At 34.8% G+C, this 22,388-nt stretch overlaps 1 protein-coding gene across 2 annotated transcripts in view; it reads left to right on the top strand.

The window, feature by feature from the left end:
- CLPB (caseinolytic mitochondrial matrix peptidase chaperone subunit B) overlaps positions 1 to 22,388 on the top strand; it is a 182,149-nt gene that overhangs the window by 69,182 nt on the left and 90,579 nt on the right. For both annotated transcript variants that reach the window (XM_051987437.1, XM_051987438.1), the window contains exon 5: positions 17,846 to 17,974. In XM_051987437.1, coding sequence (XP_051843397.1) covers positions 17,846 to 17,974 — 129 coding nt within the window. The remainder of the gene's footprint in view (positions 1 to 17,845; positions 17,975 to 22,388) is intronic.

Here is a 22,388-nt window from a genome sequence, read left to right on the forward strand (position 1 = left end):
GCACGCAGTTCATTATTCAGCCCCTCCCTGGATGGGAAATAAAGAAAAACACGCGTGCGCACGCACACACAGATGTATTCACATATATGAATGCTCACACTATACAGGCGCTCGTGTGTGTGTGTGTGTGTGTGTGTGTGTGTGTATGTGTGTGTCACACACAGCCTCAGAACTGGATAAGGGGAAGAATTTATTGTTCTCTTTGTAAGTGTTGAGGTTTATTAGTAGCAATGCTGGCTTAGCTTGGAATTGGCTATTAATTACAGCATTTCATATTTGTTTTTTATGGCAACTTTTTAAACTTCTTCGAAAGGAAACAGAAGAGAAGGAGGGTAAGTCAGGTGTGGGGACTCTCTGAGAGCAGAGAAACCAAGGTTGACCGGCTATTAGCATGACCACAGCAGAGAGGTCTAAGGCCTCCTTCTGGTTACGGAACTTACTACAACAATGCTGCCGAATAAAAAATGTTTCTTTGGTTAAAATTTGGAAATAGCATGAGAACCCTGCAGTTGAAAGAGGAAAAATGGTCTGAATGATGAGAAACTTCCTACTTGAATTAGATTGAGAATGAACGCAGATTTGCTTCCCAAACCATCATCATACTTATTTCTATAGCCCTTTATGTTGTAAAATGTTGTATGTGCATTTTCCATTTGTTCCTCGTTATAAATCTGTAAAATAAGCATTACAAGTAATATTTCCATTTTATGGATGAGCAGGTTATCTCATTCAAATCCTACCTTTTCCAGATGGAAGGGACACAGGTCTAGAGGTTAAATGACTTATTCAAGATCATATAAATAGACAATAGCTGAATTGGGAACTTAGGAATTCTCTAGAATAAAGGCCACAAAACCAGTTAAAGAGCCAGCTAACTTGGCTTGGAGAACAAGGTCAGAGGAGCTCAGCTCTCATATGCATACTCATACAGACAGAATAATGGTCAAGAAATTCAGAGAGAGTGCAGTAAGTGCCTTTCTCTGTCCTTTTTTTCATCCCTGGACTTCACAAACAGACAAATAAAAGTCTGTGAGAAACAGTCCTGTCAGGAAAGCCAGTGCAAGTGAGATCAACCCAGCTAGAAACCTCCGAAGACCATAGATTCTAAGAACCATCTGAAGCCTGCAGCATTCTGTATCTAAGAGAAAAAAATAATATATTTGAATAAAGAAACTTCAAGGCAGTCATAAACCCACAGGACTTGAATCACAGGGGCCAGTAGCCATCTACTTGTAGAAATGGAAGTCAGCAATAGAAATCCAAGAACCAAGGATTGCCTCTTCCCATTCCATCTCACTCCCCATCCAAAAGTGCAGGAGGAGATGAGCCTGGCACTAGAACCAAATCCTGAATTCAGGAATTGAAAGTGAAGATATAAGTAAACAAAAGTAGATATAAATGCTTTAAAAAAAAAAAAAAAAAAAAAAAACCTATGGATCCAGAAATGCCTAAGAGAGAATCCCAGAGAAAGAGACTATAACAAGTTCAAATAGAACCTGAGGGAGCAGGAAATAATTTATCCACAAGGACTATGAGAGTACCTAGAAGGAAAAAAAAAAAATGAAATAAGGGCTAAGTTAACACAAATGATAGACTCCCTAAAAATTAACCTAAATCAAGCAAATCAACAACTTCATGAGAAAAGAACTATTAGAACAAAATCAATAGATTGAAAAAAATAAAATGGATGTGCTACAAAAAAAATGACTGGTCAAGTTTAAATTTGAAATTTGAAAATCACTGAACTTAAAAACTATGATTAAAAATAAAGCCTGAATTTGGAGCTATGCCTAAAGGGCTATTAAACTTTACATACCCTTTGCTCTAACAGGGTTACTACTCGGCCTGTCTCCCAAAGAGATCATAAAGGAGGTAAAGGGACTCACATGTGCAAAAATGTTTGTAGCAGTCCTTTTTGTAATGGCAAGGAACTAGTAACTGAGTGGCTGCCCATCAATTGGAGAATGATTGAATAAGTTATGATATATGAATGTTATGGAATATTATTGTTTTAAAGAAACGACCAACAGGATGATTTCAGAGACGCCTAAAGAGACTTACATGAACTGATGCTAAGTGAAATGAATAGAACCAGGCAATCATTGTACACAAGATTATATACAATGATCAATTCTGATGGACATGGCTCTTTTCAACAGTGAAGTGATTCAGGCCACTTCCAGTACACTTGTGATGAAGAGAGCCATCTGTATCCAGAAAGAGAACTACAGGCACTGAATATGCATCACAACATAATATTTTTATCTTTTTTGTTATTAGTTTTCTTTCTAATTTTTTTTCCTTTCTGATTTGACTTTTCTTGTGTAACATGATAATTGTGGAAACATGTTTAAGAGAATTGTACATATTGAACATATACTGGATTACTTGCTGTCTCTAGGGAAGAAGGGAAGAGGAAAGGAAGGGAGAAAAATTTGGAACACAAACTTTTGCTAGAGTGAATTTTGAAAATAAAAGGCTGTTATTTTTTAAAAAAAGAAGAAAGCCTAGATAGCATATATCAAGAAATTACTTGTTGAAAAATGCCCAGATCTATTAAAACCAGAAGACAGAGTAAAACTAGAAAGAATTCTCTAGTTACCTCCTGAAAGAACTCCCAAAAGAAAAAAATATCAGGAGCTTCATAGCTAAAATAGTGACCTTCCAGTTCAAAGAAAAAAAACTTAAGGAGACCAGAATATATTCAAATACTACAACTACAATTATAAAAGAGAAAATCTTGGAATATGATATTCTAAAAGGTAAAAAATGAAGATTTGTGACAATAACTTACCCTGCAAAACTGAGCATATTTAACAGGTTAGAAAGAAATATACTTAGTTGTTTGTGAAACATTTATAAAATTGACCCTATGCTAAAACATAAAAAGCATATAAGCATGTTCAGAAAAACAGTGGACATCTTTTACTGTCTACAATTAAAATAAATAAAAAGGACTTTGAAAAAAATATTCAAAGTTAAATAGAGACTCACTTGTTTAATCCTAAAGAATTATAGAAATGACAGAGAATTTCATCAAAAATTAACATACAAAAACTTAGAAGGTGCAGCTAAAGTATACTCAAAATCTGAGAGGGAAATTGGTATCTATATAGTCTATCAATTTTATCAGCCATAAATGAGGTAAAGAACAGATTAGTGTATTTGGACATACAAGTAAGAAACAAAACAAAACCTAGAAAAGCAACAAATAAAAAACCCAACAAGATGTCTTAGTAAAAATTCTGCAAATCAAAGCAATTAACAAAATTGAAAGCAAAAGGCACATTGAATTGATAATAAAATTAATAATTTAAAAATTAAACTAAGTAAACCATTAGTTTATCTGGTTTTTTGTTTTGGTTTGTTTGGGTTTTTTTAAGAGAAGAAAACCAAAATCATACATGAAAAGGGAAATTTTACTACTCAAAAATGTGGAAGTTATTAGAAATAATTTTGCCTGGTAATATACCAGCAAAACTTACCGCATGACTTAGATAGATGAATACTTAGAAATAAATATAAACAAATAAGAAATATCCACATTAACAAAGCAAAAGGTAGAAAATTTGAATAATCCAGTCTCAAAAAAAACTGAATAAACCAAAAATGAAATTCCAAGATGGTGGGAAGGGAGGAGGAAGATCAGGTGGTATTATAAGCTTACATCTCTCAAACATTCAAAGAATAAACAATAGTTAACTCTTAACAGTTATGTAAACTATTTGAAAAAAGATGGGAAAAGAGGAATGAAGCAAGCATTTATTAAGCATTTGCTGTATGCAAAATACTGCTAAGTGTTGGGGCTATAAATACAAAAGTAAGACATCCTCTGCTTCAAGGAGCTCACATTTTAATGGGAGAAGGTAACACATTCCGAAAGTTTCACTTGCAAGTTAGATGAAAAGATCTAATGGTCCCATGGTTCTTGGGGCGTAACATCAAGGAAATGGCAATATTTCTTCTTGAATGCCATTTCCATTGATAAGATCATACCAGTTTCTAATGTTGACTTTTTGATAGTGCTAAGGTCTTTGATGCCAAGAAACATTCTTTTTTTTCTGGTTTTCAGTGGTTGCTGTGGCTAATGTAGTACCAAAAGGAAAAGTATTTCCATAGCAATTGCTGCCTAATATGGTGGCTTCGAGAACTGGGCTGAAAGTATTACAGAGACTTGAATTCAGATTTCTGGACTGTCAGGATCTGAGAACAGGTGATGGTCAAGATGAGGGCAGTAATTATATGACTTGCTTGGTATGTATTCCCTCTCGCTTGGGAGGGAAAGATATACTGCTTCATGAGTGACCTCATTGGTTGGCAGTTGGTGGGGAATGACTAGCCTCTTCCACAAGAATTGCTTCTGTTGTAAATGATCACTATGATGGGTGGTCGGAAAGAGCAATGGTATTGCTACTCTTAAGGTTTTTGTGCTTATCTGCCCATTGGTATAGTTGGTGAGCAGTTTTTGTTGGTGATGATGAGTAAGGTCCCCCCTCTCCTCTTCACAGTGATTCCTGGGAGTTTCTGGGGGATGAGAGCAGGTCTGGTGATTAGGACAGGGTTCTTGAATTCAAGTTTCTCAGGTTGTCAGGCTATATCAAAACATGATTACTGAAATCTTTAAAAACAAGTCTGTGGATTCCCAGATTGAGAATCCCTGTTGTAAACCAATATCTCTAATGAATATTTATCCAAAAATATTAAATGAAATATTAGCAAAGAGGCTATAATAATTTAATTGTGCCATATGCGTAGGTTGGATTTATACCAAGAATGCAGAATTAATTTTTTTTGTTATTGTCTATTAGGTTTATAGTTTCTCTAATATTAAACTAGAATGCAGAATTAGTTTAATATTAGAGAAACTATAAACCTAATAAACAATAACAAAAAAATTAATTACATTTTTATATCACAGTACCCAAAAGAGGCTTTTACATAAATACAACGTTCATTTCTATTTAAAAATACTAAAACCAAAGGAATAAATAGACCTGGCCTTAAGAAAGAATCAGCATTAATAAACTCTTTATTAGAGGTCTTTGCAGTGAGATCAGGGGTAAAGCAAGGATGTCGTGCCATTTTAATATTTATTTTTGGAGTTTTCTTTTTTAAATTTTGAGTTCCACTCATTGGGAAGGCAAACAATATTATATCAGTTATACATGTGAAATCATGAAAAATGTATTTCAATATTAGCCATACTTTTAAAAAAATGAAAATAAATAGATAAATGAATAAATAAAGCAAGAAAAGTATACTCATTCAGTTTGCATTCAAGAGTTCACCAGTTCTTTCTCTTTGGAGATGGATAGCATCTTTTCATCATGAGTGCTTTGAAATTGTTTTGGGTCATTGTATTGCTCAAAGTAGCCAAGTTTTTCACAGTTGATTATTATTACACCACTATTGATATATTGTATACCATCATTTGCCAGTCTTTCTCACTTCATCAGTTTATATGTCTTCCATTGTTCTTTCTGAAATCATCCCCCCTTGTCATTTCCCTCAACACAATAATACTTTAACACAATCATATACCATAACTTGTTTAGCTGTTCCCTAAATGACAAGCATCCCCTCAATTCCCAATTCCAATTTGCTAACACAAAATAAGAGCTGCTGTAAATATTTTTACACAAATTAGTCTTTTTCCTTTTTCTTTGATCTCTTTGGGATTCAGACCTGGTAGTGATATTCTGGATCAAAGGGTATGCACAGTTTTAGAGATCTTGAGAATAATGGAATATTGGAATAATGGAAGAATTTATTACCAAATAGGAGATAGAGAGTATTATAGGTTATACAATGAATAATTTTATTTACATTAAATTTAAAAGTTTTTTGCACAGATAAAACCTATCCAGCCAAGATTAAAATGAAAGCAGAAAATGGGGGAGGGGAAAGGTTGGTATTTTATAACAAATTTCTTTGATAAAGGCTTCATCTCTCTCATATGTAGAGAACTGAATCATTAATATAAGTTATTCCCATTACATAAATGATCAGAGTATATGAACAGGCAATTTTCATATTTAAAAAAAAAGCTTCCTATAGTCATGCTCTAAATGCTCTAAATCACTTTTAATAGTAGTTTTCCAATTATATGTAAAGATAAATGTTGAATTCATTATTTTTACAAAGTTTCAAATTCCAAATTTTTCTCTTTCCTGTCTTCTTAAAATAGTAAACAGTTTTATATAGGATATATATGTGCAGTTATTTAAAAAAATCTTTCCATGTTAATCATGTCATACAAGAAGAAATAGACCAAAAGGGGGAAAAAATAAAGTGTAATACGCTTCGATCTGCATTCAGAGTATAACAGTTCTTTCTCTGGACATGGATAGCATTTTCCATCACAAGTCCTTTGTAATTATTTCAGATCATTGTATTATTGAAAAGAGCTAAGTCATTCATAGTTGATTATACCATAATATTGCTGTTACTGTGCACAATGTTCTTCAGGTTTTTCACTTTGTATCAATTCACATGTCTTTTTCAGGTTTTTCTAAAATCTGCCTGCTTCCCATTTCTTACTGCACAACAGTATTCCATTATATTCATATAATATAGCTTGTTCAGCCATTTCCCAATTGAGGGTATTATCTCAGTTTCCAAATTTTTGCCATCACAAAAAGAGCTGCTATAAATGTTTTTCTATTTATAGGTCTTTTTTCTTTTTTTTCTTTATCTCTCTGGGATACAAATTTTGGGATACAAAATTTCTGGATCAAAGGATATACACAATTTGGTTGCCTTTGAGGAGGGGCATAGTTCCAAATCTAAATCACTATTAGGGTAATGAAAATTAAATGGAAAAATGACATGTTAGAGGAGATATAGGAAAAGTGGGACACTGATGCATAGTTAGTGGATTTATAAATTGATCCAATAATTCTGAAGAACAATTTAGAAAAATTCAGAAAAAAAAAATTTTTTTTAAATAGATAGGATTTTCTCATTGGAACCAGTGCTAAGAAGATTCATTCCTATCTACTTTGCTGTGGTACCTTAAAGACCACTGAGGACTCCATCTGATTTGGCTTATAGCCAAAACCTGCATGAATTGTCTACTATTCCTTAACTTGAATACCTTTCTTCTTCCTTGATTCACCCCATCTTAGCCTTTCAAGCTTCCAGGAAGCCTCTTCTGCTTCTCCCCCCCCCCCCACCTTCCATTTCATAACAGAATTTTGTCTGCACCTCTCTGAGGCATTTGTCATATTATATTACTTTTGTTATATAACATTACATATACTTTTTTTTTTTGCCTCGTTTTTGTTTGGGAGGCATTTAGGGTTAAGTGACTTACCCAGGATCACACAGTTAGTGTATGAGGCTAAATTTGAATGTAGGTCCTCCTGACTTCAGGGCTGGTGCTCTATCCACTATACCATCTATCTACCCTTTTTTGGGGTGGGAAGGGGAGGGGAAGGAGGTGGAGCATGTAATTCTACATCTATCATGTAATGTTACTGTAACATCTATATATATATATATTTCCATTTCCTTTTATATTTGAGACAGATACATACACGCGTACATGTGTAAATGTATATATGTATGCATGTGTGCACGTATACTTTATCTGAAACTGAACTATAAATTTCACAAGGGCAAAGAACCCCGCCTTGCCTAAACTTTACAATTTCTTCAATGCTCTGCATAAAGTAATCCCTTAATAAATGGTCATTTTTATTTTTGCAAAGGTAAAATCCACAGAACATAATCATAAAAGAATAAGGCAGAATCAAAGGTGACTGAGGTTTCAACCCAGCATGAATTGTAAACAGTATCTGCAGAAATAGACAAAGTAGGAAGACGGCTTAGATTTGGGTGGCAAGATATTGAGTCCAGATGTAGAGTTAGGTCTTTTAAATATAAAGACGTGCTTGTGGTCTTTGGTATGGTATAAGATTCGTAACTTGTATGTGACATCAGAGACTAGTACTGTAACATCTTAGGCTTGGTCAAAACATTTCCATGTTAGTTCTACCATTTCATATTCCAAAAAACCCAAGATAGCGAAAAAACAATAATCCCTGCCCCTACTTGACAAGAAGGGAATGGAGACCCAATGAAGGTTGCTAACTTTTTATGTCTTATAAAAGTTAGTAACAAAGTCAGGACTAGAACCCTGGACTTCTGAGTAGTAGTCTAAGCCCCTTCCAGAGAACCACCATCATCTATCTGTACCTACTGGGATAGGAAACAGACTTTAGAAGATTTACAGAGGATGACAGTAGGATCTTGAAAACCTCTAGTGAAAACTCTACTTCCTTTGACCCAAGGACCCATCTTCTGGGAACATAAAGGCCAGACTCAAAGGGAAAAGTCCCCTATGTGCATGGAAAATACTTATAGCAACACTTTTTTGTAGTATAAATAATGGACATATAAGTAGTAAATACTACAGGGAGATCCATAAGGGGGCAACATATTGAATTTGGGAAACTGGGTTAAGTATAGTCATAGGACTTATTCCATGTGTACATATCTGCTGGCATTTTCTGGGCAAGTTATGATGATGAATCCCTAAGGTAAATTGTTCACTAGTCAGCACCAGAATATTAATCCCTACAGAAGAATTCAGTGCAAAGGTCTGGAATTATTCAGTCTGCCATCCTCTACCTCCTCTGAATCAGAATGGAAGGAAACATATATGAGAAGACTGAACCTGCTACTTGAAGCAGAGGCAACTAGGCCCCTTGCCGTGCACTAGTTAGGTTGTGGGGAAGAAATCTTTTGGGAAAGAGACCCTGAAAGTAACTTAGCAGTTGAGCCAGCCTTATGCAAAAGCCACAGAGATTCACTGGGCCCTCCTTTCTATAACACCAGATGTCCAGGGAGCTTGGATAATTTACTTTCCCTCCAGGCTAGGCCTGCTCACTCAGCTAAAGCAAAGCTAGACTGTTAGTCTACCACTTCATTAGCCTCCCTAGGATCATAGGAATCAGGACAATTAGTCCAGTTGCCCCATCTTACCAAGAGAGAAACTGACACCTCAAGAGGCCAAAAGCTTTGTTCTTGGTCATACAAGTAGCAACAAGTAGATCCAGGATTCAGACCCAAGACTTGTGCTTCCATCTGTCACTCCACTTTCGACTGTACCATTCTAAAAGAGATGGAGGAAGAACAAGTACAAACCAGTGAGTCACAGAGAGACCCAGCCAAAAGCAACAGTTTAGATTCAGCAGCTGACCAAAGTAAGGGTCTCCCAGTGATACCTTTTTTACTTAGCATCATCAGGGAAGGAGCTGTTCCTCAAAGTGAATCTTCTATATAAAACTGCTCTCTTCATAGCCCAAAATATTTTAAAAGTTTTATGGGATCATTCTAAAATGACTTACATAAGAATAGTAAGATCCATTCATATTTATATGACACTTTTAAGTTTTACATAATACTTTCCTCAAAAACCCTCTGAATTAAGGCCAAATGTCATAATTTCAAAAGAGAGAGAGAAGAAAATGGAATGTGCATGCTGTGGATCAATGAGATTAACATAGCTATTGGGCACAGTTTTATCTCTCTATGGATGAAGTAACTGAGGATTAGAAAGATGAAGTAATTTACCCGTCAGAGATAGGATCCAAACTCCCTTCTCCTACCTCCTAACTTTTTCTGTTATTTGTGTTTCCTCTGCAGTCACACTGTCATGCCTCAGTGTCACAGTGTAGCAAAGCAGGTGGACCCAGCATTCACATTAATCACAGAATCATGGAATCTGCGAAAGGGATCTCAGAAACTATGTAGTCTAAACTAAACCAGTATGAGAATTTCCTCTCCAATGTGCCCAACAAGTTGTTGGAGCCCTATCTTGAAAACCTCTAGTGAAAACTCTTACTTCCTTTGACCCAGGGACCCATCTTCTGGAAGCATAAAGGCCAGAATCAAAGGGAAAATCCCCTACATGCATGGAAAATATTTATAGCAACACTTTTTTGTAGTAGCAAAAATCTAGAAGTAGAATCAAGCCTCTGTTGATTAAGAAATGGCTAAACAAATTGGGACATTTGGATGTGATAGAATAATATTGCTTTTGTAGGAAAACAACCAAAAAGAAGGAATTCAGAAAAAACCTAAGAAGATTTGTGGGAACTGATGTAAAGAGGAAGCAGAATTGGGAGACCAGCATACACAATGACTACAATAATGTAAAAGAAAGGAACACTAAAAGACATTCAAACCATAATTAATTTGGGGAGCTATTAATGAAACAGGCCTTCCTCTTCTCCATTGAGAGGTAGAATGTGATGTATATGTTTTTTTGAAACATTGTGTCCTTTGGTTTTGTCTAAATGTTCTCATATACTTTAGAGAACATTGGGAGAGTAGGCATTAAGGGGAAGAGACTTCAAAAACAAAAGATAATAAAACGTCTATTTAAAGGGCATAAAATGTCTGTTTAAAGACGGGGAAAAGAAATATTAGTTTTTCAGATAGCTCACTGGATAGGTCTAATTGTTAAAAAGATTTTCCATGCATCAAACAAAAACCTACCTCTTTTCAACTTCCACCCATCGTTCTTAGATAATATGACATTTTTGACTGTCATGGAGCAACCATTGAATCACATTGTTTATTTTTTCATGGTATCTATCATATGGTAAGCAATAAATAAATGTTTGATGGCTCAACACTAACTATAATTTAGTAACTTGTGCCCTATTTTTGTACTGTGAAGTTCATTTTTTAACCTAAAAGTGTAAGGTTAAGCCCTTACCTTGTCCTTTACCTATATGACCCTAGACAAATTATGTTCTGAACCTCATTTTCCTCATCTTTAAAGGAGGATACTTTCTGTCCTCACCTCCCAAGAGTATTATGCAAGAAAACACTTTGTAAACCTTTAAACTCTATGGAAAGAAAGGCAAGCTGTTAGAACCACAGAACTGTAGGGACCTTAGGTCATTATCAAGTACAAAACTTCATTTGGTAAGTGAGGAAAAAAGATCCTTAAGAAGTAAAGTGTCAATCCAAATCCCAACCCCCATCATTGATAAAGCTAGTGCTAGAGTCTCTCACTGCAATGGAATTTTTTGTTTACTCTTGTTGCTTTCAGTAGCCTTTCATAACAGCTATAAATGTTCTTAAGAGTCTCAACAGGGGAGGGAACCTCAGGGGCTATCTAAACCAAGCATCACCTGGACCAGAGTCCTTTCTACTTTATACCCAAACAAGTTGCCATCCAGTCTTTGCTTGAAGTGCTCCAATGAAGTATTACCAGCCATGCCTCAAGGCAGCCTATTTCTCTTTCATGTAGCATTGACTGCTAGGAAGATTTCCCTTGCATCAAATCCAAATCTCTTCCCCGCTGCCTATATGTTTCCTTCCTCATTCTGCCCACATTTAATCCCTCTTATAAATGACAGCCCTTCAAATGTTTCACATCAGCTCTCATTTTCCACCACCATTCCCATTCGTCCATATTCCTGATAAAATACCCTGTTTCTTCATCCAGTCCTCACATGGCATACTCTCCGGGTTCTGTGCCATCCTTGTTGCCCTCCAGCTTAAAATGTAGCAACCCAAACAAAACACACTACACCAGATAGGCTCAGCTAGGGAAGGGCACAGAGCTAAATCTGCCTACTTCTGAACACTGCTTCTCAATGCAACTTAACTTTCCACTACTTTTTTGATTGCCATAGCAGTGTTGATGGATATTGAGCTTGTAATCCACTAAACTGCCTTTTCAGACAAATTGCTGTCTAGTCATACTTTTCCTGCTTTGTGATTTTAGAATTAGTTGTTTTAACTGAAGGGTAAAACTTCTCTCTCTCTCTCTCTCTCTCTTTCTCTCTTTCTCCCTTTCTCACTTCCTCCCTTCCCCTCCCCCCACTTCTTCCTAAGACTTTACATTTACCATTCTTAAATTTCATCTTATTAAACATTCGAACATATAAAGACCTTTTTGGATCCTGATTCTGTATATCTAAAACTAGTTCTCTGTCCATTTCATTGCACAACACAAGATCCTGCACCTAATAATCTCTTAGAAAATAATTGTTAGGTCGAATTAAATAAGTGTGAAATTGTATAGTAAGCACAAAGAGAATGTATAGTGGGAGGCACTATGAGATGATAGTGAGAGAAATCCTAGATTTGATACCAGATTTCTCATCTATAAAATGAAGAAAGAAGTTTGTCTTGATGACCTCTGAGATCCTTTACAAGTCTAATTCAAGGATTGTTATGATCTAAAATGGGTAGACATCTCTTCCTAGGTTTGGATTACTTGAAATTTTGATAGGCATCCTATCTATGCCTTTAGTAAAGTTTTTGATTAAAAAAAATTTAAGTAAAAACTAAGGATAGATTCTAGTAAGACCTCTACTAAAGATTTCTTTCCAGATTGACAGTAATGAATATTCTTTGACTGTGATCATCAGGTAGTCTTCACTAGTCTATATTTCTTTTTAGCTGTCTAACCTTAATTTCTACATCTTCTCTACAGGAACAGTACAAGAGAGTTTTTAAATGGTTTTACTTAAACCATTTAAAGTATTCCCTTGATTTATTAGTCTAGTTACCCTGTAACCACAGTTCTCAAGTGTGGTTTCGGTACTTGAGATCTTTTTGGATAACCTAAAGGTCAAAAATGTTTTCATAATTATACTAAGATGTTTTAATTTTAGTATAATACAATAAATACCAATAGATAAAATTCATACAAACAAAAACTCTGTATGAGGAAGAAAGAATCCTCAACAATTTTTAAGGATATAAAGGAATCCTGGAGACCAAATATTTTGAGAACCTAGTGCTCTATGAAAAGGAAAATTATAACATATATTTTTTAAATATGTTTAACATATATTGGATTACTTGCCATCTAGGGGAGGGGGGAGGGAGGAAGAGGGGAAAATTTGAAACATAAAGTTTGCAAGGGTCAGTGTTGAAAAACTATCCATGCATATATTTTGAAAATAAAAATCTTTAATTAAAAAGAAAGAAAGAAAAGGGAAATTAGGTTAGTCTTGCATTATTTCTTCTTAATGAAGCCATGCTGATTCTTTGTGGTACTCACTTATCTCTTTAATAATGCGGTCGATATTTTGCAAAATATCTTAGTCAAGCTCAATGACCTGCACTCTTTTCTCTTTTTTTGAAAATCAGAATAACATTGACTTTTTCCAATTCTTGTGGAGAACTTCCATACTCTACAGTTTTTCATAGATAGGATAGTTTCTTTCTTTCATTATTTTTTTTTGATAGGGTAGTTTCTTTTATTATTGTTATTATTATAGCTTTTTATTTACAAGTTATATGCATAGGTAATTTTACAGCATTGACAATTACCAAACCTTTTGTTCCAATTTTTCCCCTCCTTTCCCCCACCATCTCCCCTAGATGGCAGGTTGACCAATATATGTTAAATATGTTAAAGTATAAATTAAATACAATAATGTCCAAAGTTATTTTGCTGTACAAAAAGAATTGGACTTTGAAATCGTGTACATTAGCCTATGAAGGAAATCAAAAATGCAGGTGGACAAAATAGGTTCTGATAAATTCTATGTAGTGGTTCATAGTCATCTCCCAGAGTTCTTTTGCTGGGTGTAGCTGGCTCAATTCATTACTGCTCTATTGGAACTGATTTGGTTCATCGCATTGCTTAAGATGGCCATGTCCATCAGAATTGATCATCATATAGTATTGTTGAAGTATATATATAATGATCTCCTGGTCCTGCTCATTTAACTCAACATCAGTTCATATAAGTTTCTCCAGGCCTTTCTGAAATCATCCTGCTGGTCATTTCTTACCGAACAATAATATTCCATAATATTCATATACCACAATTTATTCAGCCATTATCCAATTGATGGGCATCCATTCAGTTTACAATTTCTAGCCACTACAAAGAGGATTGCCACAAGCCCAGTAATAAACTGCTGGATCAAAGGGTTCGTACAGTTTGATAACTTTTTGAGCATAGTTCCAAATTGCTCTCCAGAATGGCTAGATGTATTCACAATTCCGCTAACAATGTATCAGTGTCCCTGTTTTCCCACATCCCCTCCAACATTCCACATTATTTTTCCCTGTCATTCTAGCCAATCTGACAGGTGTATAGTGGTATCTCGGAGTTGTCTTAATTTGCATTTCTCTGATTAATAATGACTTGGAGCATCTTTTCATATGGCTAGAAATAGTTTCAATTTTTTTGTCTGAGAATTGTCTGTTCATATCCTTTGACCATTTATCAATTGGAAAATGACTTGATTTCTTATAAATTAGAGTCAATTCTCTATATATTTTGGAAATGAGGCCTTTATCAGAACCTTAGACTGTAAAAATGTTTTCCCAGTTTATTGCTTCCCTTCTAATCTTATCTGAATTGGTTTTGTTTGTACAAAAACTTTTCAATTTGATATAATCAGAATTTTCTATTTTGTGATCAATAATGATCTGTAGTTCTTCTTTGGTCATAAATTCCTTCCTCTTCCACAAGTCTGAGAGGTAAACTATCCTATGTTCCTCTAATTTATTTATAATCTCATTCTTTATGCCTAGGTTATGAACCTATTTTGACCTTATCTTGGTGTACGGTGTTAAGTATGGGTCATCAATAGTTAGTTTCTGCCATACTAGTTTCCAATTTTCCCAGCAATTTTTGTCAATTCTTATCCCAAAAGCTGGGGTCTTTGGGTTTGTCAAACACTAGATTACTAAAGTTATTGACTGTTTTATCCTTTGAACCTAACCTATTTCACTGATCAACTAGTCTATTTCTTAGCCAAAACCAAATGGTTTTGATAACTGCTGCTTTATAATATAATTTTAGATCTGGTACAGCTAGGCCACCTTCATTTGATTTTTTTTTAATTAATTCCCTTGAAATTCTTGATCTTTTGTTTTTCCATATGAACTTTATTGTTATTTTTTCTAGGTCATTAAAATAGTTTTTGGGGAGTCTGATTGGTATAGTGCTAAATAAATAGATTAGTTTAGGTAGTATTGTCATCTTTATTATATTTGCTCGCCCTGTCCAACAGCATTTAATATTTTTCCAATTGGTTAGATCAGACTTAATTTGTGTGGAAATTGTTTTGTAGCTTTGCTCATAAAGTTTCTGATTTTCCGATAGGGTAGTTTCTATAGGGTACTTTGTCTCCCTCTCTATTTTGCTTTGGTTTCAGCTCTCAGCTAGTCATTTTTTGTTCTGTTCCTACAAGTCCAAGAATTTTTTTTCCTTATCTTAGCAGAAAAAGACAGAAGCAAAATAAATCACCTTCTTCACATCTTCTTTTATCATTGTTTCATCTACTCCAAGCAGTGATTCCTTTCTATTTTCTTCTTTTCCAATATAAATCTACAAAACAAACAAACAAAAACACTACCCTTTTCCATTGTCCTTAGCTTTTTTTTTCACTAGCCCGGTTCTCAGCTATGTGACCTTAAGCAAATCCCTTCTTCTCAAATTCTTTTTCTATAAAATGAAATTTTATCTCTGAAGTCTTTCTGACTCTGACATTTTATATTCCCTGTCCCTTCAAACTCTGACTTTCTCCTAGGACCTAAGTTCCCTTTCAAGTCTAATAGTCTACCTACTAACATTCCTTCTTACTGTGACATTCTACAATCTAGTGTAATTTTCTACTCTGAAATTTTGTAGTTCTAGATTAGTTCAATTGACATTGATCTTCTGGAATCCATTTTAAAAGCAAGTAAAGAAATAGAAACAGACTTCCTCATTTTGGGTAGGGATAGAAGAAAGTCTGTCTTAGCAGTTTATATACCCAAACTACAATTACTGCTCAGTTATCCATTGTGATGGATGAAAAGGCATCTATAAACCTCAACAATGTCATTTTCACTTAAAATCTTCAAATGCTTCAAGTCACTGCAACTCCTGCAAGCTTGTCTACCAGCACAGTAGGACTCACTGCATCCCATTGTCAGTCCTTTAGGGATATATGTAATAAGACATGTGCTTATCACCAAGAATTCCTTCTACTATGTCCCTAGCCAACAATCATCCACCTTTTTGTTCAATTATCTCTAGTAATAAGATGTCCTTTACCTCTCAGTGAAGCCCATTCTTTGTTAAAGCCCTGATCATTTAAAGTTTTTTTTTCCTTTATATTGGCTAAATATATCTGCTTTTTCTCCTTCCTATTTCCCTAAATTGATCCTAATTCTGACCTCAAAGGATAAAGTGAAATCATCTATGACAGCACCACCTTTTCTTAAGAGATTTTTAAATGTTTTACTGGAACTTCCATTCATCTAGCAAAAAATCATCATTAATACATGTCCCTGTGCTATTGAAAACAAGGTAATGTGGATACCAAAATATATAATACATGGTAGAATAGAATATGAGCAGTAGACATAGTTTACACAAAGGGCAAGGTGGACAGAGGACTGGAAACTCTGCCATTTAAGGATTGATAGAAAGAAATAGAGATAACCTCAGGACTTGAAGAAAACATAACTGGCTTCAGACAGCCTAAAGACTGTCACCTGGAAAAGGAGATTAGGCTTAATTCCATTTGTCCTAGATGGACAATCTAGTACCAATAAGTAGAATTGAGGGGAAGAGAGACCAATTTGATGTTTAAATAAGAAAAAATTTGGTAATAGTCAAAAGAGGCTACCTCTGGTTGAAGTGAATTCTGTGATAGAGGTTTACAAGCAGAAACTGAGTGATGACTACTTGGTAATAGTGTAGCTGCTGATTCTTGCTTCAGGTATAGATTGGACTAGAAGAACTCTGAAACCTTTCTAGCCCTCAGATTCTGTGATTCTGCCTTTGCTTAATGAAGTTCAGTGGGCTATTATAGTCAGAAAAGCTTTCTTAGAGGAGGTGAGACTTTTTGAACCTTGAGGGATTATATAGGATTTTACTTGGCATTAGCATAAAATAAAATACATAAGATTATAAAAGAAATCAGTTACAGTTATTTTTTTTAAATTTAATTCACAAACTTTTTTGACATCTGTGATTGTAGTCCTAAAATAAGAATCCCTGATGGTTGATTTTTTTTCTGTTTTGTTTGTTTGTTTGTTTGTTTTTATAATTGTTGATTCTTGAAAGAAATTAAGGATTTTGAGAAATGGAAATAAAATACACTGAATGCAGGCTTTGACATTGTAGTGCAAAACACAAGAGATAGAAATACAGGGTATCGTATCTAAGTAATAGTTAAAAGGTCATAGTGTGCGTGGAGGGGAATAACATGTAATAAGGTTAGAAAAGTAGCAGGAAATGAGGTTTTGAAGGGCCTCAAATGCCAAATGCCACATTAACTAACATACACTAGATTTCTTTTCTAGTCAGAGTGATGGAGCAATCAACAGCAATGCCAAGCTCATTGCAGATTATTTGGCTGAAGGAAATGTGGAAGAAAATATGAAGGAATATGATAATGTCACCACAAGAATCAGTTGAAGGGCAGGGGGGAAACAAGCTTGCAAAAAGTGATGAAATCTAGCTTAGCCTATATTACTCCAAAAACATTTTCAGATGAAATTAAAAAAACAAATAAATGTGAACTACGACAGATCTGCTGTCATTTCTTTGGCAGTGTATGGGGAGCTAATGTGGTATAGTGCTAATAGCATAGGATCTTGAATCAGAAGACTCAAAACTGAAAATTTGGTTTTGAATCCAGATTCTTCATACTTGTATGTCCTTGGGGGAAAAAATTCAATCTCCCTACGTTTTAATTTTCTCAGCTAGTAAATAATGGGGGGTTGAACTTGATAATGTCTAATTTGAAATAACATAATTAGAGCCATTCAATTCTAAATCATATAATCTTAAATTAATACTTCTCTTAAGCATCCTAACTGGATTATTGTTCCTCTCCCACCCTTTTTTCTCCAGTCCTGGTGACCCGAGAGGATGACTTCAACAATCGACTGAACAACCGGGCCAGCTTCAAGGGTTGTACAGCTTTGCATTATGCCGCCCTGGCTGATGACTACCGCACTGTAAAGGAACTAGTAGACGGAGGTAAGAAGGCCTAAGATGGTAGCATGGAGTAAGGGAGAGCCAGCCAGCCCTCTGCATTTGTTTATAAGGGCCCTAGCTCCTCCCCAGTCTTCCCCAAGGACTAAGGCCAAAAATATTAAAGAATCGAAAGGCTTGTATCTATGTGCATAAAATATTTAACTGTATGTACTTGGTTTATGACGTTTTACTGTGATGAGGCCTTCAGTGAATGAGGGGTTTGGTTTGCCCAGAGTCTGATTTTTTTCTTTAGCTCTAATTTACTTTTATACCTCCCTCATTGCTTTAATTCACTTTACTAAGACAGGCAGAGGGCAAACATCTAGCAGACACAGGTCCTAGAGGACACAGGTCATTGAGGAGCAAGAAGTGATGAAATTTTATCAACACGATGAGCAAGTCATCAACCTCGTTCCTTTGTGTTGTCATTCATAGAACACTATACACAAAACATCCTTTTACATCCAGGATCTTATTTGATCTATATGAGATCCAGCACAAGAAGCAGAGCAGATCTTGCCATGCTCATTTTTTTTTTCTCTTTTTTTTTTTTTATTTAATAATTACATTATATTTACACTCATTTCTGTTCCGATTTTTTTTTCCCCTCCCTCCCTCCACCCCCTCCCCTAGATGGCAAGCAGTCCTTTATATGTTGGATATGTTGCAGTATATCCTAGATACAATATATGTTTGCAGAACCGAACAGTTCTCTTGTTGCGTAGGGAGAATTGGATTCAGAAGGTATAAATAATCCGGGAAGAAAAACAAAAATGCAGATAGTTCACATTCGTTTCCCAGTGTTCTTTCTTTGGGTGTAGCTGCTTTTGTCCGTCATTTATCAATTGAAACTCAGGTCTCTTTGTCAAAGAAATCCACTTCCATCAAAATATGTCCTCATACAATATCGTTGTCGAAGTGTATAATGATCTCCTGGTTCTGCTCATTTCACTTAGCATCAGTTCATGTAGGTCTCTCCAAGCCTCTCTGTATTCATCCTGCTGGTCATTTCTTACAGAACAATAATATTCCATAACATTCATATACCACAATTTACCCAGCCATTCTCCAATTGATGGGCATCCATTCATTTTCCAGTTTCTAGCCACTACAAACAGGGCTGCTACAAACATTTTGGCACATACAGGTCCCTTTCCCTTCTTTAGTATTTCTTTGGGATATAAGCCCAATAGAAACACTGCTGGATCAAAGGATATGCACATTTTGATAATTTTTTGGGCATAATTCCAGATTGCTCTCCAGAATGGTTGGATTCGTTCACAACTCCACCAACAATGCATTAGTGTCCCAGTTTTCCCGCATCCCCTCCAACATTCATCATTATTTTTTCCTGTCATCTTAGCCAATCTGACAGGTGTGTAGTGGTATCTCAGAGTTGTCTTAATTTGCATTTCTCTGATCAATAATGATTTGGAACACTCTTTCATATGGGTGGTAATAGTTTCAATCTCATCCTCTGAAAATTGTCTGTTCATATCCTTTGACCATTTATCAATTGGAGAATGGCTTGATTTCTTATAAATTTGAGTCAGTTCTCTATATATTTTGGAAATGAGGCCTTTATCAGAACCTTTAACTGTGAAAATGTTTTCCCAGTTTGTTGCTTCCCTTCTAATCTTGTTTGCATTAGTTTTATTTGTACAAAGGCTTTTTAATTTGATGTAATCGAAATTTTCTATTCTGTGATCAGTAATGGTCTCTAGTTCATCTTTGGTCACAAATTTCTTTCTCCTCCACAAGTCTGAGAGATAAACTATTCTATGTTCCTCTAATTTATTTATAATCTCGTTCTTTATGCCTAGGTCATAGACCCATTTTGATCTTATCTTGGTATATGGTGTTAAGTGTGGGTCCATGCCTAATTTCTGCCATACTAATTTCCAATTATCCCAGCAGTTTTTATCAAATAATGAATTCTTTTCCCAGAAGTTAGGGGCTTTGGGTTTGTCAAACACTAGATTGCTATAGTTGACTATTCTGTCTTGTGAGCCTAGCCTTTTCCACTGATCCACTAATCTATTTCTTAGCCAATACCAAATGGTTTTGGTGACTGCTGCTTTATAATATAATTTTAGATCAGGTACAGCTAGGCCACCTTCATTTGATTTTTTTTTCATTAATTCCCTTGAGATTCTCGACTTTTTATTGTTCCATATGAATTTTGTTGTTATTTTTTCTAGATCAATAAAATATTTTCTTGGAAGTCTGATTGGTATAGCACTAAATAAATAGATTAGTTTAGGGAGTATTGTCATCTTTATTATGTTCGCTCGGCCGATCCAAGAGCACTTAATATTTTTCCAATTATTTAAGTCTGACTTTATTTGTGTGGAGACTTTTTTATAATTTTGCTCATATAATTCCTGACTTTCCTTTGGTAGATAGATTCCCAAATATTTTATGGTATCAACAGTTATTCTGAATGGAATTTCTCTTTGTATCTCTTGCTGTTGGGTTTTGTTGGTGATGTATAAAAATGCTGAGGATTTATGGGGATTTATTTTGTAGCCAGCTACTTTGCTAAAATTATGAATTATTTCCAATAGCTTTTTGGTAGAATCTCTGGGGTTCTCTAGGTATACCATCATATCATCTGCAAAGAGTGATAGTTTGGTTTCCTCATTGCCTACTCTAATTCCTTTTATATCTTTCTCGACTCTTATTGCCGAGGCTAGTGTTTCTAATACGATATTAAATAATAATGGTGATAGTGGGCAACCTTGCTTCACTCCAGATCTTACTGGGAAAGGTTCCAGTTTTTCCCCATTGCATATGATGCTTACTGATGGTTTTAAATATATGCTCCTGACTATTTTAAGGAAAAGTCCATTTATTCCTATGCTCTCAAGTGTTTTTATTAGGAATGGATGTTGGATTTTATCAAATGCTTTTTCTGCATCTATTGAGATGATCATGTGGTTTTTGTTTGTTTGGTTATTGATATAGTCAATTATGCTAATAGTTTTCCTAATATTGAACCAGCCCTGCATTCCTGGTATAAATCCTACTTGGTCATAGTGTATTATCCTGGTGACAATTTTCTGTAATCTTTTTGCTAATATTTTATTTAAGATTTTAGCATCAATATTCATTAGGGAGATTGGTCTATAATTTTCTTTCTCTGTTTTCAGCCTACCTGGTTTAGGTATCAGTACCATATCTGTGTCATAAAAGGAGTTTGGTAGGACTCCTTCAATCCCTATTTTTTCAAATAGTTTATATAACATTGGAGTTAATTGTTCTTTAAATGTTTGGTAGAATTCACATGTAAATCCATCTGGTCCTGGGGATTTTTTCTTAGGGAGTTGATTGATAGTTTGTTCTATTTCTTTTTCTGAGATGGGACTGTTTAGGATATTTACTTCTTCCTCTGTTAGTTTGGGCAAGCTGTATTTTTGGAGGTATTTTTCTATTTCATTTAAGTTGTCGAATTTATTGGCATAAAGTTGGGCAAAGTAACTCCTAATTATTGCTCTAATTTCCTCTTCGTTAGTGGTGAGTTCTCCCTTTTCATTTTTAAGACTAACAATTTGATTTTCCTCTTTCCTTTTTTTAATCAGATTTACTAAGGGTTTGTCTATTTTGTTGGTTTTTTCATAGAACCAACTCTTAGTTTTATTAATCAATTCAATAGTTTTTTTACTTTCAATTTTATTGATCTCACCTTTTACTTTTAGAATTTCAAGTTTAGTGTTTGACTGGGGGTTTTTAATTTGTTCCTTTTCTAGCATTTTTAATTGCAAACCCAATTCATTGACCTTCTCTTTCTCTATTTTATACAAATAGGCCTCTAGAGATATGAAATTTCCCCTTATTACCGCTTTGGCTGCATCCCATACATTTTGGTATGATGTCTCATTATTATCGTTTTCTTGGATGAAGTTATTAATTATGTCTATGATTTGCTGTTTTACCCAATCATTCTTTAGTATGAGATTATTTAGTTTCCAATTATTTTTTGGTCTACTTCCCCCTGCTTTTTTGTTGAATGTAATTTTCATTGCATCGTGGTCTGAAAAGGATGCATTTACTATTTCTGCCTTACTACATTTGAGTTTGAGGTTTTTATGTCCTAATATATGGTCAATTTTTGTATAGGTTCCATGAACTGCTGAAAAGAAAGTGTATTCCTTTCTGTCTCCATTACATTTTCTCCAGAGATCTATCATATCTAGCTTTTCTAGTATTCTGTTTACCTCTTTGACTTCTTTCTTATTTATTTTCTGGTTTGATTTATCTAATTCTGAGAGTGCAAGGTTAAGATCTCCCACTATTATAGTTTTACTGTCTATTTCTTCTTGCAGCTCTCTTAGTTTCTCTTTTAAGAATTTAGATGCTACCCCACTTGGTGCATATATGTTTAATATAGATAGTGCTTCATTATCCATGCTACCCT

Source organism: Antechinus flavipes, chromosome 3 (genome assembly GCF_016432865.1).
Source record: "Antechinus flavipes isolate AdamAnt ecotype Samford, QLD, Australia chromosome 3, AdamAnt_v2, whole genome shotgun sequence".
Classification (NCBI taxonomy): domain Eukaryota; kingdom Metazoa; phylum Chordata; class Mammalia; order Dasyuromorphia; family Dasyuridae; genus Antechinus; species Antechinus flavipes.